Source organism: Cydia amplana, chromosome 2 (assembly GCF_948474715.1).
Source record: "Cydia amplana chromosome 2, ilCydAmpl1.1, whole genome shotgun sequence".
Taxonomy (NCBI): domain Eukaryota; kingdom Metazoa; phylum Arthropoda; class Insecta; order Lepidoptera; family Tortricidae; genus Cydia; species Cydia amplana.
Genome location: NC_086070.1, coordinates 8,720,876 through 8,744,597, shown reverse-complemented (window position 1 = coordinate 8,744,597; position 23,722 = coordinate 8,720,876). Strand labels below are relative to the sequence as shown.

At 39.4% G+C, this 23,722-nt stretch overlaps 2 protein-coding genes across 2 annotated transcripts in view; both read right to left on the bottom strand.

Annotated features, from left to right (window-relative positions):
• Positions 1–23,722, bottom strand: part of LOC134658582 (transmembrane emp24 domain-containing protein 3) — a 263,572-nt gene that overhangs the window by 1,383 nt on the left and 238,467 nt on the right. Inside the window, exon 2 of the mRNA XM_063514243.1 lies at positions 47–234. Within this exon, the coding sequence (XP_063370313.1) occupies positions 47–202 (156 nt within the window). The 5' untranslated portion in view covers positions 203–234. The remainder of the gene's footprint in view (positions 1–46; positions 235–23,722) is intronic.
• Positions 2,074–22,275, bottom strand: LOC134658266 (glutamate dehydrogenase, mitochondrial). The gene is made up of 9 exons (XM_063513879.1): positions 21,712–22,275; positions 14,544–14,744; positions 10,955–11,094; positions 10,390–10,483; positions 8,594–8,751; positions 5,779–5,940; positions 3,922–4,126; positions 2,847–3,001; positions 2,074–2,297 (listed from the first exon to the last, which is right to left on the bottom strand). Exons 1-9 carry the CDS (start codon positions 22,130–22,132, stop codon positions 2,181–2,183), a joined length of 1,653 nt encoding a protein of 550 aa, XP_063369949.1. The 5' UTR covers positions 22,133–22,275; the 3' UTR covers positions 2,074–2,180.

Below are 23,722 nucleotides of genomic sequence, written 5' to 3'. Positions count from 1 at the left end.
AAGAAGGATAAAACTATACTGTGGGGCACAATTTGTAGCTTTTTACCTGATACTCCAAGGATGCAGACGTATTGTTTTCTATATGCTCATAAAAACATTCTATGGCATTATCGGGTAATTCGAAAGTAAGCTCAACACTCTTGGAGTCGATTCCATTATACAATGTAGACAAGACGCTAAGGAATATAAATTTACTTAACATTTTATGAATAATCGGTAAATTTCCTAAAGGGACTTAGACGTCTATCTATCTATGAGTGTGATGTACAATGCGTGACTGACAGTTCACAGGTTTGGTTCGATTCGTGAACGCGAATTACACGTAATTGGTTGCGTTCCAAATTTTATGAAAATTTCTATACCGGATGTTAAGGGTGGCACAGACGTAGCGACGACGTAGCAGGGCGAACTTCGATGAACTAAATGTATGAACTTGTATGGAGACGATTTTAAAGCCATTACACACTACTGCACCGCACCGCAACCTTGGTGCGCCGCACCCATAAGTGAAAGCGAGAAAGAGATATCTGTTTCTCGCTCTCACTTATGGGTCACCAAGGTCGCGGTGCGGTGCACGGGTGCAGTAGTGTGTAACGGCTTGATGTGCCTCACGTATGGCGGCAGTCACGTAGTAGGACGGGGACAAATGGGAAAAGACGCTACATAGATCTTTTTCCATTTGTACGGGGACAAATGGGAACACATCAGTATCGCACGTTTTCCCTCCGTTTCCCCGCCGAGAACAAGCGCTTCATATAAATCATGTCCATTTGTCCCCGCCCATGTATAGGGCCCTTCACACTCGTGCGCGAACCTCGGCATTTTCGGCTTCGCGCCGCGATTCACGCACGAGTGTGAAGGGGGCTTATGGTGTAGACACGTAGGTCGGCGGCAAATGGGAATACACCTATAATGCACACCATGCATCTATCAGTGAGTGAAACCGTTGTCGTCTAAACAGTTTAATCTGCAAGCATTAATCCGTACCGCACTTTCCGAGCATCATAAACAGTAAACACGCGCCGACTGGCAAACACAAAAACACCGCCCCGCCCGGCACAACAGAACAATATATTCGCGCACGGACAAGCAAGCGTGCGCTACGACGAATGCATAAAGTCTGTTATTTGTGTGTAGACTCTCGTGCCGCTATAATGGCTGCCAGTGGCTACTAGGACCCACTGGCAGCCATGCTAATACTATTACTTATTCTGTGGCCATGCGCTTGTATGTTGCTGCAATAATCAGCCGAGTCTTAAAATTAGTCAGAGATTAAAATAGCTTGATCGCATATGAAAACCACTTCATACGGAAACCTACTAAAGGGTTTATGGTTTTGGTAAGGGCTTACCCGAATTAACTGTATTCAATTTGGTTAGATTTTCGCTTGGGTACGTCAATGATATGATTGAATGAATGATATAATAGAGTTGTTTTTACAAACCCTATCAATTGATAGGGTTTATCATTTACCCGAGGTAATACCCTATTATTGGTTACCGGTTCCTGTCCCTATTATAAGGGTTATTAAGTGCCTAAATTATAAATTAAACAATGAGAGTAAACATAAAACAATATTTTATTTCGAAAATTCATGACAATACAATAAGAAAATTAGATTTTCACTTAAATGTTTAACAAAGATTCACTTAGATTAACGTAAAAAATCCATGATGACTCCATTAACCCTTTGAACGCCACGCCTATCGCGCGCGGCGCGACATCGTGAACCTTGGCGGAATGCCCGAAGATTGATATTGGTCTGTTACCGCGAGCGTCAGGCGACGTCTTTAGCGGTCAAAGGGTTAGTCACAAAAATGGGGTCCCGTTGTTTCCCATAAAGTTTTTAGTCATAATGTATTGTTTGTCATATTATCATTAGTCATAAAACTGAAACCGTTAACATTTCAGGATTTTCGTTAGGTTATCCTATGGATAAGTTAGGTTAGGTTTGTTTTATGGCAATCCTGAAAACTGACGGGTTTCTGAACCAAATGAATTATGAGTAACGAAAATACGAGCAAACAATACATTATGGCTTAAAACTATTTGGGAAACAATAGAGACCCCACAAAAATACTGTGAATATAATGTCTTAATAGTTATAGGTACACTTAAGTGCATAGGAGCTAAAAGGAGGATCTAAAAATGCAGAAAATACTTGGTAATTTAGAGCGCGTTTAGAAGGCGAGGCCGGCGTCAGCGTAGGTGGTGAAGATCTTCTCGATAGAGTTGGCGTACGCGGCCGTCCGCAGGTCCAGGCCCAGGTTGAACTTCATGGCTGTCTTCATGATAGCCTGCGCAAACGTAAATGCTTAATACCCGGTTTAACGTTTATAAGGGCGCTCAGACCCACAATCAGATTTAACTCACAGTTAAAAATTGAAATGTTTTTTAAGTAATGTTCAGTGAAGATTGTCAGTTAACACTGATTACGGGTAACGAGTTAGGGGCTATACATAAATTACGTCATTTCAAATTAGGGGGGAGGGGTCTGGACATCGGATGATGGTAGCAAGACGTAAGAGGAAACGGGGTCATTCGAAGGATGATTTTAGGGGGGAGGGGGGTCAAATAGATGACGTAATTTATGGACAGCCCTTAGCAAGCGAGCCATTGCAATGGATCTTTGAGGTAGTTATTTAATTTTCTTTCTAAAACAACTAAGATCCATTCGATTTTGTATTTGAATTAGCAGTAGAAATATAGTTTTTTTTTCAAAGATTACCTTTAGAAAGATTGCTGCTAGACTAGAAAAATTAACGTGGCCCAACTCTATTAAATTCCACTGTGATGTGCTACACAGGTGCTGTGCTGTGAAGTGCTAAACAGGGAGTGGTATTTACCCTCGCGGAGCGCTCCATGGTGTAGTCGAGGCCGGAGTGCACGATGTCCTTTTCGGAGGCGCCGGCGATTTTCTTCTGGAAGGATTCGGACGGCGTCACGGGGATGCGCCCGCCCACGCGCCCGAAGCGCCTCTCCAGAGACTCTTGGACGGACTCTGAAATCATTCAATACGTTCTTTAATAAATAAATAAAATAAAATAAAAAGTCATTTATTGTCGCAAAACACAGTAACAAAATAAAACAAACAAGGAAAAAGAAAAAAGACACAATAAGCACATAAGTTCAATAGGGTTGTTGACTGTATAAATATATATAACGTTTAATTATAACTAAATGTAGGAGAAGTTCATTTGAACGTGACGTCGAGTGTGCGTTTCATATACACTAGTATCTAACCGTTCCGACAGTTCGAGAAAAAAAAAAATAATATTGCTTGATGACACCAAGAGTTATGGAAAACCGTGGGAGAGCCTTTGCCCAGCAGTGGGACACTTAACTAGGCTCGAGAGAGCGCGAAAGCTAAAGAGAAATGTACTTGTTAATGTGAATTACGACTCTCTAACACCCACCTACAACTACAAGGTATGTATATTTGGATCTATATCTAAATCCCTAAAGTCTTTTCTCCTATTGATGCATTTCCTAATATTGTTTGTCATAATGATCAGTTGTCCTAACACTAAAAACCCTAATTTTGGTTATCCTAATATTGATTACTTATCCTAATGTTATTATGCATATTTTCTTTTTTGTGAGGGTCGCAGTTGAACCCTAACCTAACCCACTTTTGTGGCAGCAAGTTCTAAAACCTAACCATTTTTCAGAACCTTACATTATGGAAAATAATCGTTATGACAATTGATCTTTATGGCATGTGCCCATTAGGACAAACCAGTTAGGGCAAGTGACTTTAGAATAAACGTTGTTAGGGATTCAGAATGACACCCGTATATTTAAATGGACGCGGTTCTGTACTTGTTTACATTGAAGAAATTAACCAAGTCTGCGGCCTGTCGTTTTGCTTTCAGTTTTAGTACAAGTATAAACTAATAGGTCTGAAAGATCGGAACTTACCCAACAGGTGGTAGTTGGACTCGCGCTCATACTTGAAGGTGAGACGGCCGTACGAGACGTGGTTGAGGTTCTTGAGCCACTCGAAGAAGGAGACGGTGACACCGCCGGCGTTGATGTACAGGTCGGGGATCACCAGGATGTTGCGGTCGATCAGGATCTTGTCGGCGGCGGGCGTCGTGGGGCCGTTAGCGGCCTCGGCGATTATCTGCGTATGCACAATAGTACATTACTGCAGACGCCGGGAAAGAAGGGCTTGCCGGGTGAGTAGGTATAGCCGGCCGACCGTAGGGAGGCCGGATAGTGATACGAAGCCGGCAAGACCTTTTCACGGCTAGGCATGTATAGTGCTTTTCTCAAACATGCAATGAAATAAAAAAAATACACCACTCAAAAAAACAAATTTATAATCTTTATAATAAAAATCCAACTTCACAACAAAAGTTTTTTAATTTTCCTTCCAATCCCGCCATAATATTTTTTTTTTATGGAAGTCGTCCGTATTTTGCGTGTTCGAATAGACCTTATTAGGGCCATTATACACAATCTGATAATAAGAATCTCAATTTCTATAAATAAAATAAATGCAGAGGATTTTAAATATTGTCTATGGTCTCTGGTGACTTACGTATAGACAAAATTTTAAATTTATTCATCAACACATTGAATCATACAGATTCGTATTCTTAAAATCAGTACGTTCGTGTATAACAGGCGTTAACACGGATATTTTGGTCCGATAACCATTCATTCACCAAAAATAAAAAATAAATATATAATTCGGCTGTTTAGTCTGTTCATGGACACAGACTCCATGTTTACATTAGAATAAAAAAAAAATTACTTCTCGGCCTAGGCCTTCAATTTCGTATGAAATTCCTTTACAGTTCTCTGGAGTTGCTCCGCCCTAAACGTGATACTTCGAAGCCTGATATAACGCCCGGAGCGACGACATTTCATTGCATGTTTGAGAAAAGGACAATTACGTTTATGCAGAGGCACTTTCGTTTGCCATATTACGGAAAGAGATGCAACAATTGTTTGAGTTGTTGGCATTTCAATAGCTATAGCAATATTCTTAGGAGATAATATAGATAGAGAGACAGACAGAATTATGCTATGGATATGTACATTGCCATTAATAGGTAGGTATGTACTATATGTATTACTAAGTACTTTTGGTGTCAAGTATGGAAATAAATTATGACTGTGAGTCGTAAATAAAATAAGACTTGAGTGTAAGAATAGACTGTGTTATGCCATTGTTGAGTAACGTCACAGAATAAGTAATAGTATTATCATACAGAACGGACACGCACCGCCCCGCCCCGACTCGGATTACCTCGCCCGCGACATGAATGTGTGCGTAAGTCGCTCTACTGAGAGCATGTCAGGATTCCGTCAGAAACTCAATGACGCGTGTACAGACGTGCCGCGCACACATATAAACGCAAATCATTTTTAGGGTTCCGTACCCAAAGGGTAAAAACGGGACCCTATTACTAAGACTCCGCTGTCCGTCCGTCCGTCCGTCTGTCAGTTGAAATTTTCACAGATGATGTATTTCTGTTGCTGCTATAACAACAAATACTAAAAACAGAATAAAATAAAGATTTAAGTGGGGGCTCCCATACAACAAACGTGATTTTTGACTGAAGTTAAGCAACGTCGGGCGGGGTCAGTACTTGGATGGGTGACCGTTTTTTTTGCTTGTTTTGCTCTATTTTTTGTTGATGGTGCGGAACCCTCCGTGCGCGAGTCCGACTCGCACTTGGCCGGTTTTTGATGTATGGCGTGTCCGCCTTGTGGTGACGTGCAACCTTATTGCAACAGGATAAAGTGTACAACCGTGAGTGGTACCTTGGCCTGGATCTTGTGCGCGTTCTCCTTGTGGATGACCTGCTCGACGGCGGCGGGCACCAGGATGTCGCACTTCTCGTACAGCAGCCCCTCGCCCTCGTACGGCTTGGCGCCGGGGAAGCCCACCACCGTGCCGTTGTCGATCCTGTAGTCCTCAAGGGCCTGCAAATACCATATGGTTAACTTTGTCTCATGTACTGTTTCAATGCAAACGCTTAAGCTTTGGATTCCTCCGAAAACGGTGCCGTCATATGACGGCCGTCATATAGCGGCCGCAAAAGACGGCCGTCTTTACGGTGGCGACATGTGGAAAGTACCACGGCGTCATAACACACCGTCATCCACCAAGGTCAAAGCGGCAAATTTGAAAATGTAGGCGCGATGGGATAACGTCCCATAGAAAATTTGAATTTCGCGCCTTTTCCTACTGACAAGATTTGCTTGATCATCTATAATTTACTTGGAGGATGAAATATCATCAGAAGAGGAAAATAATCGTAGTACGGAATCATTTATTCAAATCTCGTGTCATTTATTCAAAATGGCGTCACCGCTATCTAATAAAACGTTCACGAAACTATCGACAAGGTCATGACGGCCGTCATCTTACGTTCCGTTGACAATCAACGTAACGTAACGCCGTCTAGGAAACCGCGCCATCTTGTTTACATAGACAACGTTCTGGTGACGTCAGTCAACGCTATATAGCGGCCGTAATATGACGGCACCGTTTTCGGAGGAATCCAAAGCTTTACCTATGTAGTTGATTTAAGGATGAATATGTCCAATTCTACTACAAGGTTCTATCCGGTAACATAGGTTCAACTCATAATTTCACTTAATCGCAGATGAGAACTTATCTGATTCATGGTAGCATTATATGCGAATTTTCGATATCTATTTTTGGCTTCTTGCATTCAGCATAACCTAGCTTGAAGATTACATAAATGAAGAAATTTATTTCGATTACTCAACCTCCTAAGACCCAGAAGCATTTGTTTTGTTTTTGAATTTGGAACCCTTAGTTACTCAATGAAAGTTCAAAATATTTTTTGGAATATGTACAAAAATTTGTACGCAGGGACTTAGGAGGTTAATTCTGCGATGAAAAAAGTACGTAATAGTAAGCAGCCTGATTTTCAAAAACTGAGTACATAGTCGCCATCAGATATGTCAGAGTGGCTAAAGTGTTCGTAAATATCTGAACAAAGCCTCTATTAACAAGACGTGAAAGTTCATGTTTAGATATTTTTGAGTACCTTGGTCGCCTCGATATATGGGATGGAGACTCTACAATTAATTACACTTAAAAATTAAGTTACCGAGTAAAATTTTTCATGCCTTTTATTTTTGTCCGGCATTACAATCAGTGCTATTTACGTGACCGTGAATATTAAAAACTCTGATAAGAATATCTGATACTTGAGCATATTTCTGAGATAACAAAGTGCTTTATCATTTCACAAACAAGTGAAAATTAAACAATTACGTAACGAAGAACAATACGCAGTGCCTTCCTATCATTGTTAAGCCTATGTATGTTGTATGTTTAGCTGACATGCGTAGCAGTTTAATTTTCCGGACCATTAAATCCTAGCTCTCAAGGGCAGGTATATCATGATTAAAATATTTTGTTTAACTTTTGTGTGCGTTTGTGTGACGTTGACAAATAAAGTGATGGCAGTTGAAACAGAATGTTGATGGATACTATAGATGGGCCGAATCTTATAACTTTAAACGAGCAATTCTTGTATTTATTTAAATGTATATATATTTTGTGGATCTTGGGAACGGCTCTAACGATTTCGATGAAATTTGCTATATGGGGGTTTTCGGGGGCGAACAATCGATTTAGCTAGGTTTTATCTCTGAGAAAACGCGCATTTTCGAATTTGTATATGTTTTCCGAGCAAAGCTCGGTCTCACAGATATTATGGCCTAAAACGCTGAAAATTGAAATTTCTGAATGAGACTTGCTTCGGACCGGGATAAGTGGTTACAGCGAACTGCAAAACCGCACGGCCATTTTATGAATCAATTCTATTCATAGTGGCCATGCACTTTTGCAGCTGGGTGTACACTTAGATGCCTATGCCAACCAGTGGGCGGCAAGAGACCTATGCCAGTATAATAATAATAAAGCTCTTTATTTCCAAACGTTATACAGTTTCTTTCTTAGATAGTTAGTGCCATTTACATACATATTTAATTTTTAATATTTAGTTTTAGTTAGTGCAGAATTTAATTTTTATTAAGTATTAGAGTAAGGTTAAGCAAATCTATGTTAGGTTTGTTTGGACGCCCAGTTTCGGGCAAAGGCCTCCTCCATATCACGCCATTTGTGTCGGTCTCTAGCTATTCTTTGCCATGTATGCCAGTATGGCAGGCCGGTTTGTACCAGGGATGTTGCGAACATCCGCATCCGCATCCGCAACCGCGGAACTTCCGCATTATTTTCAACATCCGCATCCGCATAAAATCGATGCGGAGCTTATGCGGATGCGGATGTTGAACAAGTCGGTCTTAGCGGCGTCGTAAGTGCTAGGTAATTTCGTCATTACCTATAACGAAATCGTCTAGATCCAGAAAAGTCGGCCAAGTTACTGTTTATTAAATATAGGTAACACATCTATATTCTTACTCAAATACAAAACGTTTCGTTTTTTTTTATTAAAAAAATACTAAAAATGTAATATTTGACGTTTTCTAAGTACCTAATCTTGACATCCGCATCCGCATCCGCGGATGTGAGCCTTTAAATATCCGCATCCGCGGATGTCAAAAAATCTACATCCGCAACATCCCCGGTTTGTACCTTGGGGTCGATGCCGTCGGGGTTGTATATGGAGCCGTCGTGCTCGATGATGCCGATGCAGGTGGCGCCGGCGCGCACCAGGTAGCGGCAGGTGTGCAGCCCCACGTTACCGAAGCCCTGCACGATGAACGTCTTGCCGCCCCAGCCGGGGGTCGTGCCTGCAACAATCACACTTTTAGCTCATGCATGCTTAGGCGGTTCATATATTATACATATAGTTATAAGTCCCAGAAGCTTTAGTTTTGTTTTTGAATTTGGAACCTTGTTTTATTTAGTACAGTTTAACAATGATTTATAACTCAAGATAGGTTATAGGCGTTCCAAAATTGAAGCGCTTAACTTGTGACAAATTGGACAAGTTTCCTTTAGTCGCGGCTGGACAAGCGAGGAATGTGCACGTGCTAACGAGCTCCCGCACACCGAAAGAGAAAGGGTCAACCTTATGTTTAACAACGAGTGTGACAAAGATCGATGGAATGAGAAAATTAATCAAAAATAACAGATTTCTTCGTAGGCACAGAAATAAATATGGAAGTATTTTTTGTGCTCCTCAATGAGTATAACCTATCTATGGTTATATAATATCATTGTTTAATAGTACATTACATGGAGGTGAATTCGTGAATGCTCCAGATCGCAGGTGTTTGTGGCCCGAACCGAACGTGAGGTCCTTAAATATGCAATCTGGGGCTTTACGAATTACCGCCCGTGGTTTGTCTAAAGTTTTACGTCTTGCCTTGGCTAGGAAGTGAGATTTTCTCCTCGCGTAGTGGGGAGAAAATCCCACTTACGGACTTAGGGTGACGTAGTAGTTATTTACGATACAAGTGCGGAAAAGAGGAAATTCGAAACAAGTGGCGATAAATTAAAACACGACCGAAGGGAGTGTTTTAAATCGACACGAGTTGCGAATTACCTATTCGCACGTGTATCGTACACAGTACTATGGCACTTTAAACTTTCGACATACGCACGGAAAGGCTATTTCCCGCACTAGTTTGGGAAAGTAGCACCATATGTACTGTAAAATTATATTTTGCAATAATGCATTATAACGGCCTCTGGGACTCGGGAGGATATGCGTGTATAACGATGTCTCCCTTACGTACCGGAGCGGCGTGTGGACTACACAGTTCTTAGAGGTGTTTTTAATTATTCAGTTGAAGGGCTCCGGAAACTTATATAGGAGTAATAGGAGACGTGGCAAATCCTGCCATCGATGGCTGATCGAACTGGACCCCTTCCCGGCGGAATGGCCAGACGTAGTACCCGTAAGTGGAAACAATGAGACGAGAACTCTTCCCAGCAGTGGGACACGAGCAATTAACCAACTATGAATAAATCAAGAAATATCTACTGCATATCTAAATTTAAACGAAATACCTATTGTATATTTTTCGTGGTAGGTAGGTAGAGATCGTAAACAGAGATAAACTAAGAACTACAATCGCACCGATTCGATGACGTGATAACATTCAGCTAGTAATAAAGACATGACTGGCTCCTGATTGGTAACTTATCGCCTTATCAACCCATATCAACTAGATTACATTATTAATAACTGTTATTATTAAATTCGGGATTACCTACGTCACATGACTGAACTTATTTAACCAGAGCTTAATTAATCATCAACATAATTAATCGTGAGTATGTAACTAATTAAGGTAAGATTCCTGGGGCCCGTTTCACGAATCCCCGTCCGCTTGTATTGGTTGGTTGGTCCGCTTGGTTGGTAATAAGTAGATGATTGGAACAAGAAATGTTCAAGACTATGATAAAACACAATATTTTACCGATCATGCTCATGTAGTTGGCCTCGTTGATGAAGTTCTCGAGTCCGTGGAACACGCCCCTGCCAGTGGCCGACACTCTGCCGTGGATGCCTCCCTGTGCGGTCAAAAACAGACATTTTAAAATTGAAAAACATAACATAGTCAATATTATTTTTAAGTACCTACCTACATAATGGCTTATTCTTAGACATGACAAAAGAAAATAAATATTGCATTGTCCGTTTAATTTGTATTATCTCATGAAAAGAAGTTTTAGTTTTATCATCTGGCTGACAAACAAAACAATGATGTACCAAAATGTATCTGGGAAAAATAAGTTATTATCTTTCATAGTTCTAGCACGTTCTCGGACTCTTTGTCTCCGGCGACAGAAGGTGACGCGGCTAACTTTGTATTAAATAGCGATGTCAGACCCGAATGTGACAACTGTGACAAGACACACATTAAGGGACTGAGCCACGTCAACATCTGGCCCACTTTTGGCCAAGAATCGATAGTAGTCGGCGATGCACGTCATCTCGCGCTCGGTTTCCGCGCCGGGACCGTCGAGTGGTACCGTACCGACCTGGTTGATGGGTTTGCCGGTGACGCAGGCGTGCGCGTTGATGTCCTGGTAGCCGATGGTCTTGGCGTACGTGTCGGCGATCCACGACATCTCGCGCTCGCCGGTGCCCATGTCGGGGGCGGGCACGTCCACACCGGGCCCTGCGGGAGTCGACAATTATTGGAACTAGTGAATAAAGTTTTCGTCAAATCAGGTGACAAGCAAAAGCTAAGTACCTCCACAAGTTCATAGCCATAGTGAACCATATTAGTACGAAAAGAAGGTTGATGTTTGTTTCAATATTTAATAGTAATTAGTGACTTTTACTTGTCACCTGAAGATATGACAATTCGTAGGTATGTATTTGCTTTCATTCGACCTTAAACTGTTACTTTTGAAGCGACCTTGGGCATTTTTCTACTACAGCTCGACTCGTCGGAAATTGTAGTCAAAGTCCGACAGTCGCACTTCACTCGCGAAACGCTCTATACAAAACGGCCAGGGGCCGTGACGTCATCGCCCATCTTGTAGTATGGACAAAACAAGAAAATTTCGTTTTTGTCGGTGAAATATTGCGTTTATGTATATAGTTGCTATACAATATTTTTTTGGATGAAATGTAAGGAATCGAATGGTATCCTTACTTTTATCGTTTTTGGAAGTTAAAAAAAAACTTAAATTTTGAAACTTTCAGGTCCTGTAATTTTGTAATTTTTCAATATTTTATTTTAATATCCACATTATTGTGATAAATTGCTCGTTTGCTATCTATTTTACTAGATTTTGTTATAAAATTCAACATGTGTCATCATCCCTATTATCAAATTCAACTACAATTATTGTCTGAAAGCTATCCACTTATATGTTTTAGCATGTGACATAATTTCTTACATTTGATATAACAAACTCATAATGCGAAAGTTAAATACATTTCCAGAAAAACAGAATCATTAAATTGTAGTATTTCGGTACAGTACAATGTTCATATCTTCGTCTTTCAGAACTATCACACTCAACTCAATCATCCTTATTCCTTATTCTGCAAATCAAAATTATTCAAATTATCTGAGTCACTATCAGCGTTCATCATGATCTATTTTCCAACTGCATTAGGAACTGCATTCCATGTACCTTCACTACCTTGCCTGGGTTCGCAGATTATTATACGCTTGCCAGAACGTTTATCAATTTTATCATGGTCGTAGGTCTACGTGACAGCTCGTTAAAAAGTGACATCTGCTTTGTCACGCTGATAACAGGCTCCATCATACGGCAGAATAAGTCGATAGCGAATATGTAAATTAATGGCTTTATCGTATTTTCGTGGGCTATATTTCGTCCATTTTTATATTTTATTATCTGATATCGCAAGTTACTAAGCAAAAACGTTAAGGTCGCGCGATCGGTCGAGATAAATTTGTCAGTTTATCAAAGGTATTCGAATTGTTATTTTTAGGCATTTTACCTGATAAGGCTGATAACTTCTTTCCTACCGTGGGAGGGGGGGGGGGGGTCAAACAAATTTTAAGCAAGGAGCTTGTTTTCTTTATTATTTCTTTAATAGCTTGTAAAATCAATTGCAAAATCGTTTTTCAATACGTAGGTAAATAACTAAATACATATGAGCGCTAACCTATAACAATTAACAATAAATCTGAAAATCATAAATCAGTGTTAATTTAGTTAGCTATTGTGTTCCAGTTGACAGCATTAGCAGTTTAGCACTGACTATGTACATATTTTGTCACAACACTGATCAACATGCTTGACTTGAGGCTAGTTATATTGGCACACCAAATAATACCTTATTAATGTGTTATTCACGTCTCGCACATATTTACTTGGGGTAGCGCAACACTGAACATTTAACCACATCAGGACTACACAAAGCATAAGGGGTTATTTATTAAAACTATCATTTTCAAGACACATTGTGTTGAGAAGGACAGAGAAAGGTATGTGACGTTCCACGGGTGAAGGTACCGTATGGCGGTTGACGCTCACATCGCGTAGCACCGCATTGGTATCGGAGCGTCGTTAATAATAGCGTAAGCGCCCACCGCCTACCGGTACCGTACGGCTAAGGTACCTTTACCCGTGGAATGTCACATATTATTATTATGTTGTTTTGTTTTCCAGTCCCTCTTATCAGCAAGATAGGAAAAGAGTCCAGCGAGGATAGATTTAATAATAACTCCATTAGAATAACCTTAAGTATTCAGAAGCATGACATTGGAGACCACACTTATGCTGGTTCTCCAGTGCTTGTAACAGTCCGGTAATAATAGGAACATCAGTCTAGAACCATTATGCAATTTGCTAGACTGTTGACTTTTAACCTAGGTAATCTAGGTCACTGACCTGAATCAATAACTAGCTTAGAATTTGTTATGTCATCCAGCAATTACATGACTCGCTTGCAAAACAGTCAGTTAAAACAAACTACATATGTACCTATATTGTAAACATCTGATCTGCTGTATGTATTAGCATAGAGAAATATTAGATACTAGCGACGCGCCCCGGCTACGCACGGTGTAACAAATTATACATAAACCTTCCTCTCGAATCCTCTTAAAAAAATCAAATCAAAATCCGTTGCCAAGTTTTAAAGATCTAAGCATACAGACAGATAGCGGGAAGCGACTTTGTTTTATACTATGTAATGATTAATAAAACACTAGAATACGTCAGCAATTACGGGGTTCTATTCCCACCCTTAATAATCTCTAAATACAATTTTGCAAATCACCTTATCTCTTGTAGTCTCCGATTTCCCCTAACGACCCCGTTTGAATTGTACACCCTGTATATAATTTGAATAAGATTTTCTTAAAAATAAATATCTAATTCAGAATACTAATAATTCAGAGTTCAGGAGAATCTGCAAAAAATGAGTTCGAGAGAAAAGTAGTGTTTAAAAGTGTCAAAAGCTATAATCGATCATTTGGTGGGAGCACAGTTGGCTTGTTCCCAACAGTAGGTGTGCCGGTTAAAATTCCTGCTTGACCTATTCCAATACATTGTTAACTTCTTATCTGGTGGTACCTACACCTAGTACTCCTATACACTTTATTGAATGTAATTCTAATCTAATATGACAAAACCATAAATAAAAAATATTATTTGTAACCTAATTGGTAATATTAAATATAACATTGTTGGAGCAAGCGCCGTAAGGGAAGACCATTGTAAAGCTATGCTGCACATTGTGCAATAAAAAAAAACTTCAAAAAGGATAAATTAAAATATGTAGTATTTTTTTATGCGCTAGCAAAAAACGCTACCACTGCCGTTCCGAATGCCGACCCCGGTGCGGTTCGATAATAAGGAAAGAAAGCTGGCCATTAGTTGTTTAACCATTATCTATATTGACCAGTATTCTACAATGAAGATTCAAACCCAGTGTCGTAAAAATGCGACTAGCCGTACAGGTCATTGCACTCCGTCCCGAACCTCATTATCAAATTTAGTTGAAACTATCGTGCGTCATTCTATCTTACAACCAGTTCGCCTGCGCCGCGGCCGTGAAACATACGAAGGTCACGACTCTAGAGAAGTCCGACACGACGACATTCCCCGACGTAACACGACGCTGAAGTGAACTCACCAATGAATCCCTTCTTGGCCAGCTCCAGCGTGAAGCGGCGGGTGATCTTCTCGAGCTCGTGCTCGGAGTACTCCTTGGGGTTGATCTTGATGCCGGCCTTGGCGCCGCCAAAGGGCACGTCGACGCAGGCGCACTTGAAGGTCATCAGCGCGGACAGCGCCTTCACTTCGTCCCTGGTCACGTCCGTTGAGAATCGAATACCTGCGGATGAAAACATGTTTATACATACATAAGTTTGACGACTGGTCTGGCCTAGTGGGTAGTGACCCTGCCTGTGAAGCCGCGGTCCTGGGTTCGAATAAGGTAAGGTCTGGGTCTGGGTAAGGTAAGGTGGGGTCTGGGTAAGGGCATTTATTTGTGTGATGAGCACAGATATTTGTTCCTGAGTCTTGGGTGTTTTCTATGTATTTATGTATGTGTATATTATATCTATCGTTGTCTGAGTACCCACAATACAAGCTTCCTTGAGCTTACCGTGGGGCTTAGTCAATTTGTGTAAAAATGTCCTGTAATATTTATTTATTTATAAGTGACATTGTTTACTCGTTCTACACGTGTCGGTGGAATAAGCCAGAGTAACGCAACATCTGCGGTATTCCTGTTTTTATGGATTAAAGTTAATTTTATTTACTGCCTTTCATGTATTCAGCTCATATAGATGAACTGTTTTTACTCAACCATCCCAAGCCGAAAAGTTCACCTGATTAGCTACATCTATTTTTTTATTACGAAAAACTGGCTGAATCAGCAATAATTCACTTAGTTATTAAATTCAGTTTACTTTACCTAATTCTGGACATGAGTACTTATATGTAGTTTTAAAAATTAATGTTTACTGATCCTTGAATCCTGATAGCCCGAAATAAGCTAGATGACAAGATTTTTTAAATGTTACCACACCACAAAACGCCCCTTACTAAATTGAATGTGATCGTGACATCACCATCACGGTCACGAAGTATGAAAAAAAAATGCTATTTTATTTTCTTGTATGAGAAGTTATGTGCAATAAAGAGTATTGTATTGTATCAACAATTCTAATACGAACACTGTTAATGTTACACTAAACCACAGGTCATTGCCATTTAAATTGCTAGTATTGTCGCCGTGGCCTGCTACAACGTTTGGGTAATTACTCGAAAATACCAGCGTGAATAACAGCAGGAAGAGCTTTGTTAAATAAATGAACCAAATATTGCATGTGATGTGAATTATATGTGTATGTTCTTTGTTCATAGACTTGTTCAAAAATAACTAGGCAGGTTGACGGGACGTACCTGCGCTGCGTAGGACTTAATCATTGGCCTTAGCGTCTTTTGCAGACGATTTATGGTATAAAACCGGAGAGAAATCCCATTACACCGCCTGGGATGGAATTAAGGAAACGCAGGGATGCCCAGCACCTGCATTACCCTCTCGGCTTCACTGTCTTATCCCACAGGAAAGGCGAGCCAATACGTGTGGAGACAGGTCGGCTGCAGGAATCTGCCGCTTATTTCAGGTTGGACCCTACTCGCGCCTTACGGAACTCCATTCCGGGTTTTATTTTGGAGTATCCTTCTCTTAGATGGATTGCAAACCAATGCTAAGAGTACCATCTCCCCTGTAACGAAATTGCTTCTGGCTTCGTTTGTGGACTTAGTCGCCTTGTAAGACACCCTTATCCTATGTGGGGGTTTGCGCTATTCTAAATCCGGCCACCACATGGCCAAGGACTTAATGTTACTAATAAATGCATTGGAAAACAAAAACTAAGCGTTCACATTCGCAATACAATATAACATGGCGAATACTAATTATGTGTCTAAATTTTACGAAAAGGGTCATTCTCTCATTTCGTGCAAATCGGTGAGATTCTCTCGATTTGTAATTTTTCTTTTAAATGGTAAACTTTTGAGTTTCGTCAATTTGTGGATTCATTTATTAACATTTTTCTGCTAAAGGCACCTTTGTAACGTTATTACTTTTCATTTAATAAGGCTACTGGTAATGAACTACGCGCTGGTAATGAATTCGGCCGAGATGGTAATTTTATCAGTGGACGGTAATGAAACAAACTTATGAAATCAAACATAAAAATACTGTATTTCAAGAAAATTAACACCAATTAAAATCAACAATATTAAAAACATGTGTCTTAAGCACTGCGGAGATGATCAAACCGACTTGACATACACTTGGGGTTGACAATCTCAACTTATAATGTTCAAGCTAGATGGTACATTTACCATTTATTTATCATCATTATAAGTCGAGATTGTCAACCCCAAGTGTTTGTTAAGTCGGTTTGATCATTTGCGCACCATATCACATAAAACATAGTTTTCAAATTTTCAAAAATTAGCATAGACAAAATATATTTAAATCATTCGCGTTTTGTACCTATGTAATTTTTTTTATCGTTTTAACCCTATAGTGTGGGGTGTCGTTGGATAGGTCTTTAAAAATAAATAGGAGTTTGCAAACAACATTTTTTGATAAAGTGAATCATTTCGGAAATAATAATTTAGAAAGAACAAAAAACGGTTATTCCTTCTAACTTTTGAAAAATCGATCCAAAAAATATAAAAAAAATCATAAAAATAGTGCTTAATAAACTCATTCAAACAAAATTAAAGCAAACTTGATAAGTTAAGCCGTTTATGAGTTATCGCTAAAAGTCTTCCCTTCTTATTTTATTTAAAAGCCTGGCAACCCTTATTTGTGACCGGATTTTCGCAAGCAACCCTATAACCACATAATAGTGACCGGAAAAAGATAGGCAACCTAGTTGATTTATATTGTACAAGTTGTATACTTTCCATTGGAACTTATTTCGTTTGTCAGACAGATCGGTGAAATTTGAAGAAAAAATTTTTTTTTTCAAAAAATAATTAAAAATAGTCTTGACCATATTTATTTAAGCAACCCTATTTATTTATGTTCAGGAACATATTTTCTTTCATAATATGTAAGTTTCATCCGTCAGACATATCGGTGAAGGTCGACCATCTTAGACTACAAAGGCTCCCCGGTTGGGCTCCCCTATTATCATATACAGTTTTAAATGTTTATAACAACGTAATATTTATAATAACTAAGCCTCTTTCCATTAAATGCACTGCCTCGAATATATTATCATTACCTTCTTAAGTCATTCATTACCTTCCCCAGTAAAATTGGAAGGAAAAGAAGTGAATGAAACCGATATGAATGAAGTTTTGGAAGTTTTTGTCGCCTACATCAGTTGGCATTAGACCTTATTTTTGCAGAATAAACCATCTGAAAGGCGACACTAAAACACTTCATTACGTATAATTATAATAATGTACACTTGCTACTTACTGTATAAATCACGCGATGGCGATGAAGACTAACGAGAACCACACTCCTTCCCGACAGGAGAGATCGTATATATTTTCGCTAACAGCGGCATACGGGCGTCCGCTACGAGATCACGTGGCCAACTGATTGACGAACAATGTGTTGCATCGGCGGTAGGCGCTATATACCCTCGCTATATAGCAAAATATAGCTAATCTATTTCTCGCGTCGGTAATGAAGAAATTACTTCAACCATACACTTATAAGGCTGTATAGTTTTTATTATTTATTTCTAGCTTCTAATATTATACGATTTAAAACATAACTAAATAAGTCATTTATTGAACAAACAACGAATTTTCTATTTGTAGTATCTTAAGGTTAAAATGTAGGTCAAAGTTATATCTTCACGCGTTACATGTAGAGATGAATGAAAAAATTGGGTGTTAATTGTACATATAAAGAAAATACATACCTTTTTAGAATTGTTCATTGGAGAGACATATACTTTAGGCCCTATGTTACAACCTTGCATTAACAGATATTTGAAAACGCCACCACATTTTTGGTAAATTTCCGAAAACACCGATTTGCACGAAATGCGAGAACGACCCAAAAACGTATGAAATATCTGTTTCACTAAATTCCTACAAGATAAAAATATCTACTGCGTGGGTGGATGGATATTTACCCACGTGCAAACCTAGCGAGTGACAATAGGTAGGTACTTATTTATTTACTGCCCGTCAGCAAAACTAAGAAGTTGAGTGAAATATTTGCAATCCTTCCATGTAATTGGAACCCACCTAGGGCGTACGCCAACGTAAGGTTAATACCTACTGTTTTTGGGAGCGTATGGCAGGGAGCGTGAACCACCAAGGTCATTTTGGTCTTGGCGGAAAGAAAAACATGTTTTATCTCAACCGTAGGAAGCGTGTATATTTCTAGTGTCCAACAAGTTTCGGTTTTAGCAGGTTTGGCCACAAAACTGGCGAACCTTAAAACAGTACAATGTACATTGCGTTCAGCTAATAGTTTTCTATAATGATAAATGAATTCTAAGTAGTTTTTTTTTAAACTAGAATAGCAGTGGACATGTTTTAAAGGGTCGGCAACGCGCATGTAACAAGCCTAGAGTTGCAGGCGTCCATAGGCTACGGTGACTGCTTACCATCAGGCGGGCCGTATGCGTGTTACGCATTTAACTGATTTGCAAGACCGAAGTGATCCCATAAGTGTTCCGTGAACATAGTTTTACGGAACACTAAAAACTCGGGGTATTTTGGAAGTTTGCATTTGTTTACTAAACTAGAAAACGCGAAAACAAATAGTAAACCATAATCAAAATGTATATACGAAAGGCGATATTTAAGATATCCACCTTAGGTAAGTATTATTTATGTTTATAAGCAATCAAAATATCATCTGATAAACATCTACGAGATGTTGTCAACATTTCATCATTCATGACTCCGATAGTGAAACGTGACCGCCCGGAGTAGTTTAGGTACCTACACCTACAACTACCTACTACATTACACAAATTCATAAACATGGGCTCATGTTCAGTTTGCTAGAATGATTATCTAGGCGCGCAACCTTCAAATTATACAAGTGGAATAACGTGAAAGTGTATTTTCTTGTTACAGAAGTGTTTTCGGTTGACGCGTCAGAGCCAAGCCCCCATGTCGCGGGCTTGGTAACACGGTCGAATCAGTTATCCTTATCACATATTATTATTAGCCTGCTGGAAACTACGTGCAGATACGTTCATACGTTATCCAGGTGATATGGTGACGTTCTGATTTTAGGCGGTGTCAACAAGTCATTAACTGATTGACTGATTTAGGTACCTATCTGCTAGTAATTAGTTCGCCATCAGATAGGTATATCTGAACGGCAGAGGTGCTCAAAAATATCTGAACACGCATTCTAGCGCCTTGCTTGACAATATAGGCGTATTCAGATATTTGTGACCACCTTGGTTGCTTCGATAGATATATCTGATGGCGACTGTACCTACACCTGCCTGCCTGGTGACCTGCCTACTTAAGAAATACTTTCCACGGAAAATACCTATTTTGAACGTGTTCTGCTTGTTCTGGCACCGATATATAGCAGTTTTCGACTTTTCTCCAAAACACTTCCCATAATAAAAGGGCGAAAGCGCCGCAACTTGTTTTTTTTTCGTAATACACGCATGTATGTGCGAAACCCTTCATTATGCATGGTCCGACACGTTCTTGGCTGGTTTTATCACTCTGTGCTTATATTGCAGGACCTTTCTAGATTTATTTTTTATTTTTCATAAGACACGGTACATAGGTGTTACCGGGCTCAGCACGGTTCCATTTTTATCGACTATCACTATGCCCGTCACTTTCGCACTTACATACTTGTTAGAACGTGACTGGCATGGTGATAAATGTTAAAAATGCGACCGTGCTACTAGGGCAGGCGTGTCTCATTCCGCAATTTCGTCGCTTTGCTACAGGTAGCGCGTGGCGCTGTCGCCACCTAGCGGCCATATCTGTGCTGGTCGTAACAGACGCGTTTTGTTAGAAAGTGAGTCTTCTGTAGTTAGTACTATTATTTATTCTGTGGTGTTACATTCAAATAGGACTGCCAAACTGCGAAACGGTTTGATGGCAGTTAGTTTAGCTCTTGATGTAGGTTTTTTGTGTCAATTAAATATTTATTTTAACTTAATAACTAAGCATGCAAAAGTTAATTCTAATTATTCTATTAGGCCTTCAGGGTCAGCAAAGACGGGTTCACTTTTATAGGTTTCCATAATAAGTTGACCCCTCTCTACTGCTTCTGTGAGCAATTATATATTATAGTTTGTCAAAGGACTGTCTCATTTTAAACATAGACAGAGAGAATCATACTATCTTTGTCTTCACTAGTACTAGCACCCAAAAGAAAAGGATGAGTATAGTTCTTTTTGTTCTTATTTACTGACAATTTGGTTTGACCAACTATAAGCATTTTTTTTACACCACATTTTAACAATGTTAATGAGTACAAGGGAATTTCCCCACCCTACCTATAAAATCCTGTCTTTAGCCATTATTTCCTGAAAATTGTTACAATTAACTAATTATAGTTGGTCAAACCAATTCGTCAGTCAGTAAGAACCAGGAAAACTATACTCATCCTTTTCTTTTGGGTGCTAGTACTAGTGTAAGACTAAGATAGTATGATTCTCTCTCTGTCTATGTTTGAAATGATACAGTCCTTTGACAAACTATACCTATATTATTCCTTTCATGCTAGTTTAATTACCTAGGTAGAGGTACCTATCTATTGTTAGACATGACATGCCAAGCTAGCAATAGCAACATTTGCAACTAACCTAAAATTTTAGCACTCGCAAAATTAAATTAGTTAAGACAACTCTTTTGTTTTTATTTTCAGTTTTATGTTCTAAACTGCGCGAAACAAGTACCTAATTAAGAAAATTACGTTTAATAGTTGGACTAAACAACTAGCACATAGGAGGGCATCTACCTACTTGTTTGTGTCAATTTTCTAAGGTTAACCTAATAGGTTAACTTACCTACCTACATGTCTCAAATTTAAATGAATTTCTAACTTATTTTTAGATACATTTTACCAAATACGGACAAAGCACAAATTGAAAAAACCATAGGTGAGTAGGTAAATGGATTTTATTTCACTCCCAGTAAATGTCGCTAGAAACCTACGTAACATTACGGCAGCCGGCAACATCACGTGTCTCTTTGTGCTATAAATACAATTTCCCTATTATCGGATTTAACTAATTGCGGAGCAATATAATTACTCGTATGATGTACATAAGCGATTTTAATAAAAATATATGTATGTTAAGGGCACTTACCTCCTTTAGTAGGCGTTCTGTGGGAGGAATGCTGAGCGCGGTAACCGCGGATCATTTCATAGTCTCCAGAGTCACGCCTCAGGGGGAACTGGAGTTCCAAAATGTGGTCACAGGGTTGCATCAGTTTCAGGATACCAGACACTTTCTTCTTCTTCTCTTCGACGGGAACCCTTGATTTCATATCTTCTACTAATTTGTCTTCAACTACCTGACAGGCCCTATGGAAGAAATACTCCACCATGTCAAAGAACCTCGGATTTGCACTTGTAGGAATATCCTTAAGCCTCTCAGGTATTTCATGGCTGGCGTAAGTTCGGCAGCAGAGAACGTTGGCAGCGGCAGGCGCGATTCTGACCATGTTGGCTGCTTCATTTTTTAAAGGCGGAGCTACGGATTTCGCAATATTTTTAAGGTGTAACATTTTGACTGATTTTATTAAGTACTAAAGTCGGGTTAGGTCGCCTATTAAAATGTTAAAATACACAAAAATATGGTGTGATGTTACGTGTTACAGTGACGACCCGCCCCGACGGATTCGACCACTGAATTGAATGAACTTAGTCGCAGACAGTGTTGCCAACTCGGAATTTGAAAAAATGCCAGACTTATGTCTAGATTATGCCAGAAATGTGCTAAAAAAAATTGTAAACAATATGTAGGTAGGTAACTAAAAATGAGGGTCTTCTACACAAATAATGCTGTTTCTGAAAATTTATAGAGTCAGACCAAGCTAACTTTGCACTGACTTGGTTAGCTAAAATGCCAAATTTCTTTTCACACCACCTATTCGAGCCTCTAAAAGAGCTTATTCTTCCCTGCTAGGAGGGATCAAAGTGGCACTGTTCCTCCCTGCTAGGGGGAATCAAAGTAACACTTTTCTGTTCTAGCACACTATTTTTACATTTTTTTTAGCTTAAATAATCTGTTTAAGCATCAGATTGTGTCAACAGGTCAACACTAAGATTTTTTAATTTTCCTCATAGTTGATGTGAAAAGCAGTATGTGTCACACGGTATCAAAATTATTTCGTCTTGGGCGTTAACACTTGAATCCCTCATTACGCTCAGGATTCAATGTACGCCCTTGACGGAAATATATCATTTTGATCCCTTGTAACACAAAGTACTATTGAAACGTGACGTTTATTGTGGCTCCCCACACTTTGTAGCTGTTGATGCAGAGAAGGCATAGCCCGATTCTCTCGATTTAATTGTGACAAGAATGGCCTATATTGGAAAATTTGGAAACAATTTAAAACAAGCCTGTGTGCTGTCAAATTTAATGTGATGTGGCTAATGTAAAATAGGCACAACAAAAACTATAGTTACACTCTGGCTGGCACACCCACTTTGTGAGGCGCGAGCAATGAGTATTGTAATATATGGCGCGAGTTTCAATTTTCTTATGGTAATTCAACCTTTATATTACTGCGGTAGGATGTTACCGGTTGTGGCATGGATTAAACTACCAAGTAGGTTTCAAACTTGGCTTAGGGACACAATTCACTAATTATGCTAAAAAATATGCCAGATGCTAAATGGAAAATTTTGATGCCAAAGAGTGTGAAAATATGCCAGATCTGGCATCAATTATGCCAAGTTGGCAACACTGGTCGCAGTCGAATCAGACGATAAAAAAAACAAGAACCTGCCGGCTGCCGCAGATAGAGTCTGTGCGGAAAGAGAAGAGCCGTGGAATGGATTGGGCCCCATACATTCCACGACTCTTCTCTTTCCGCACAGACTCTAGTGAAGAGCTTTGATGCGTTTCATGCGGATTTTTTGTCTCGCTTCAAATAACGATCGTAAAAGCGACGAGATGCGTTGGACGTTGCGTAAGCACGTCGTAGTGAGAAAATTACATGTTGAAAAAAATAACGCTATATAGCGTTAAACGTTAAACTTGATGAATATAATATAAAATATGGCCTCATTAATATGTTATAATAAATTTAAATTAATAATTGAATTTGCGTTTAATTAATTTATAGCTGGTCAACCAAATCTTGTCA

Bases quoted from the DNA above. Each gene is read 5' to 3' on its own strand.
- LOC134658266 (XM_063513879.1), bottom strand. From the start codon at position 22,132: ATGTTACACCTTAAAAATATTGCGAAATCCGTAGCTCCGCCTTTAAAA. The intron at 10,484-10,954 runs GTCGGTACGGTA...TTGACCGCACAG, and splicing joins CCGGCAAACCCATCAACCAG to GGAGGCATCCACGGCAGAGT. The intron at 5,941-8,593 runs GTACAAACCGGG...TGGTATTTGCAG, and splicing joins CCGACGGCATCGACCCCAAG to GCCCTTGAGGACTACAGGAT.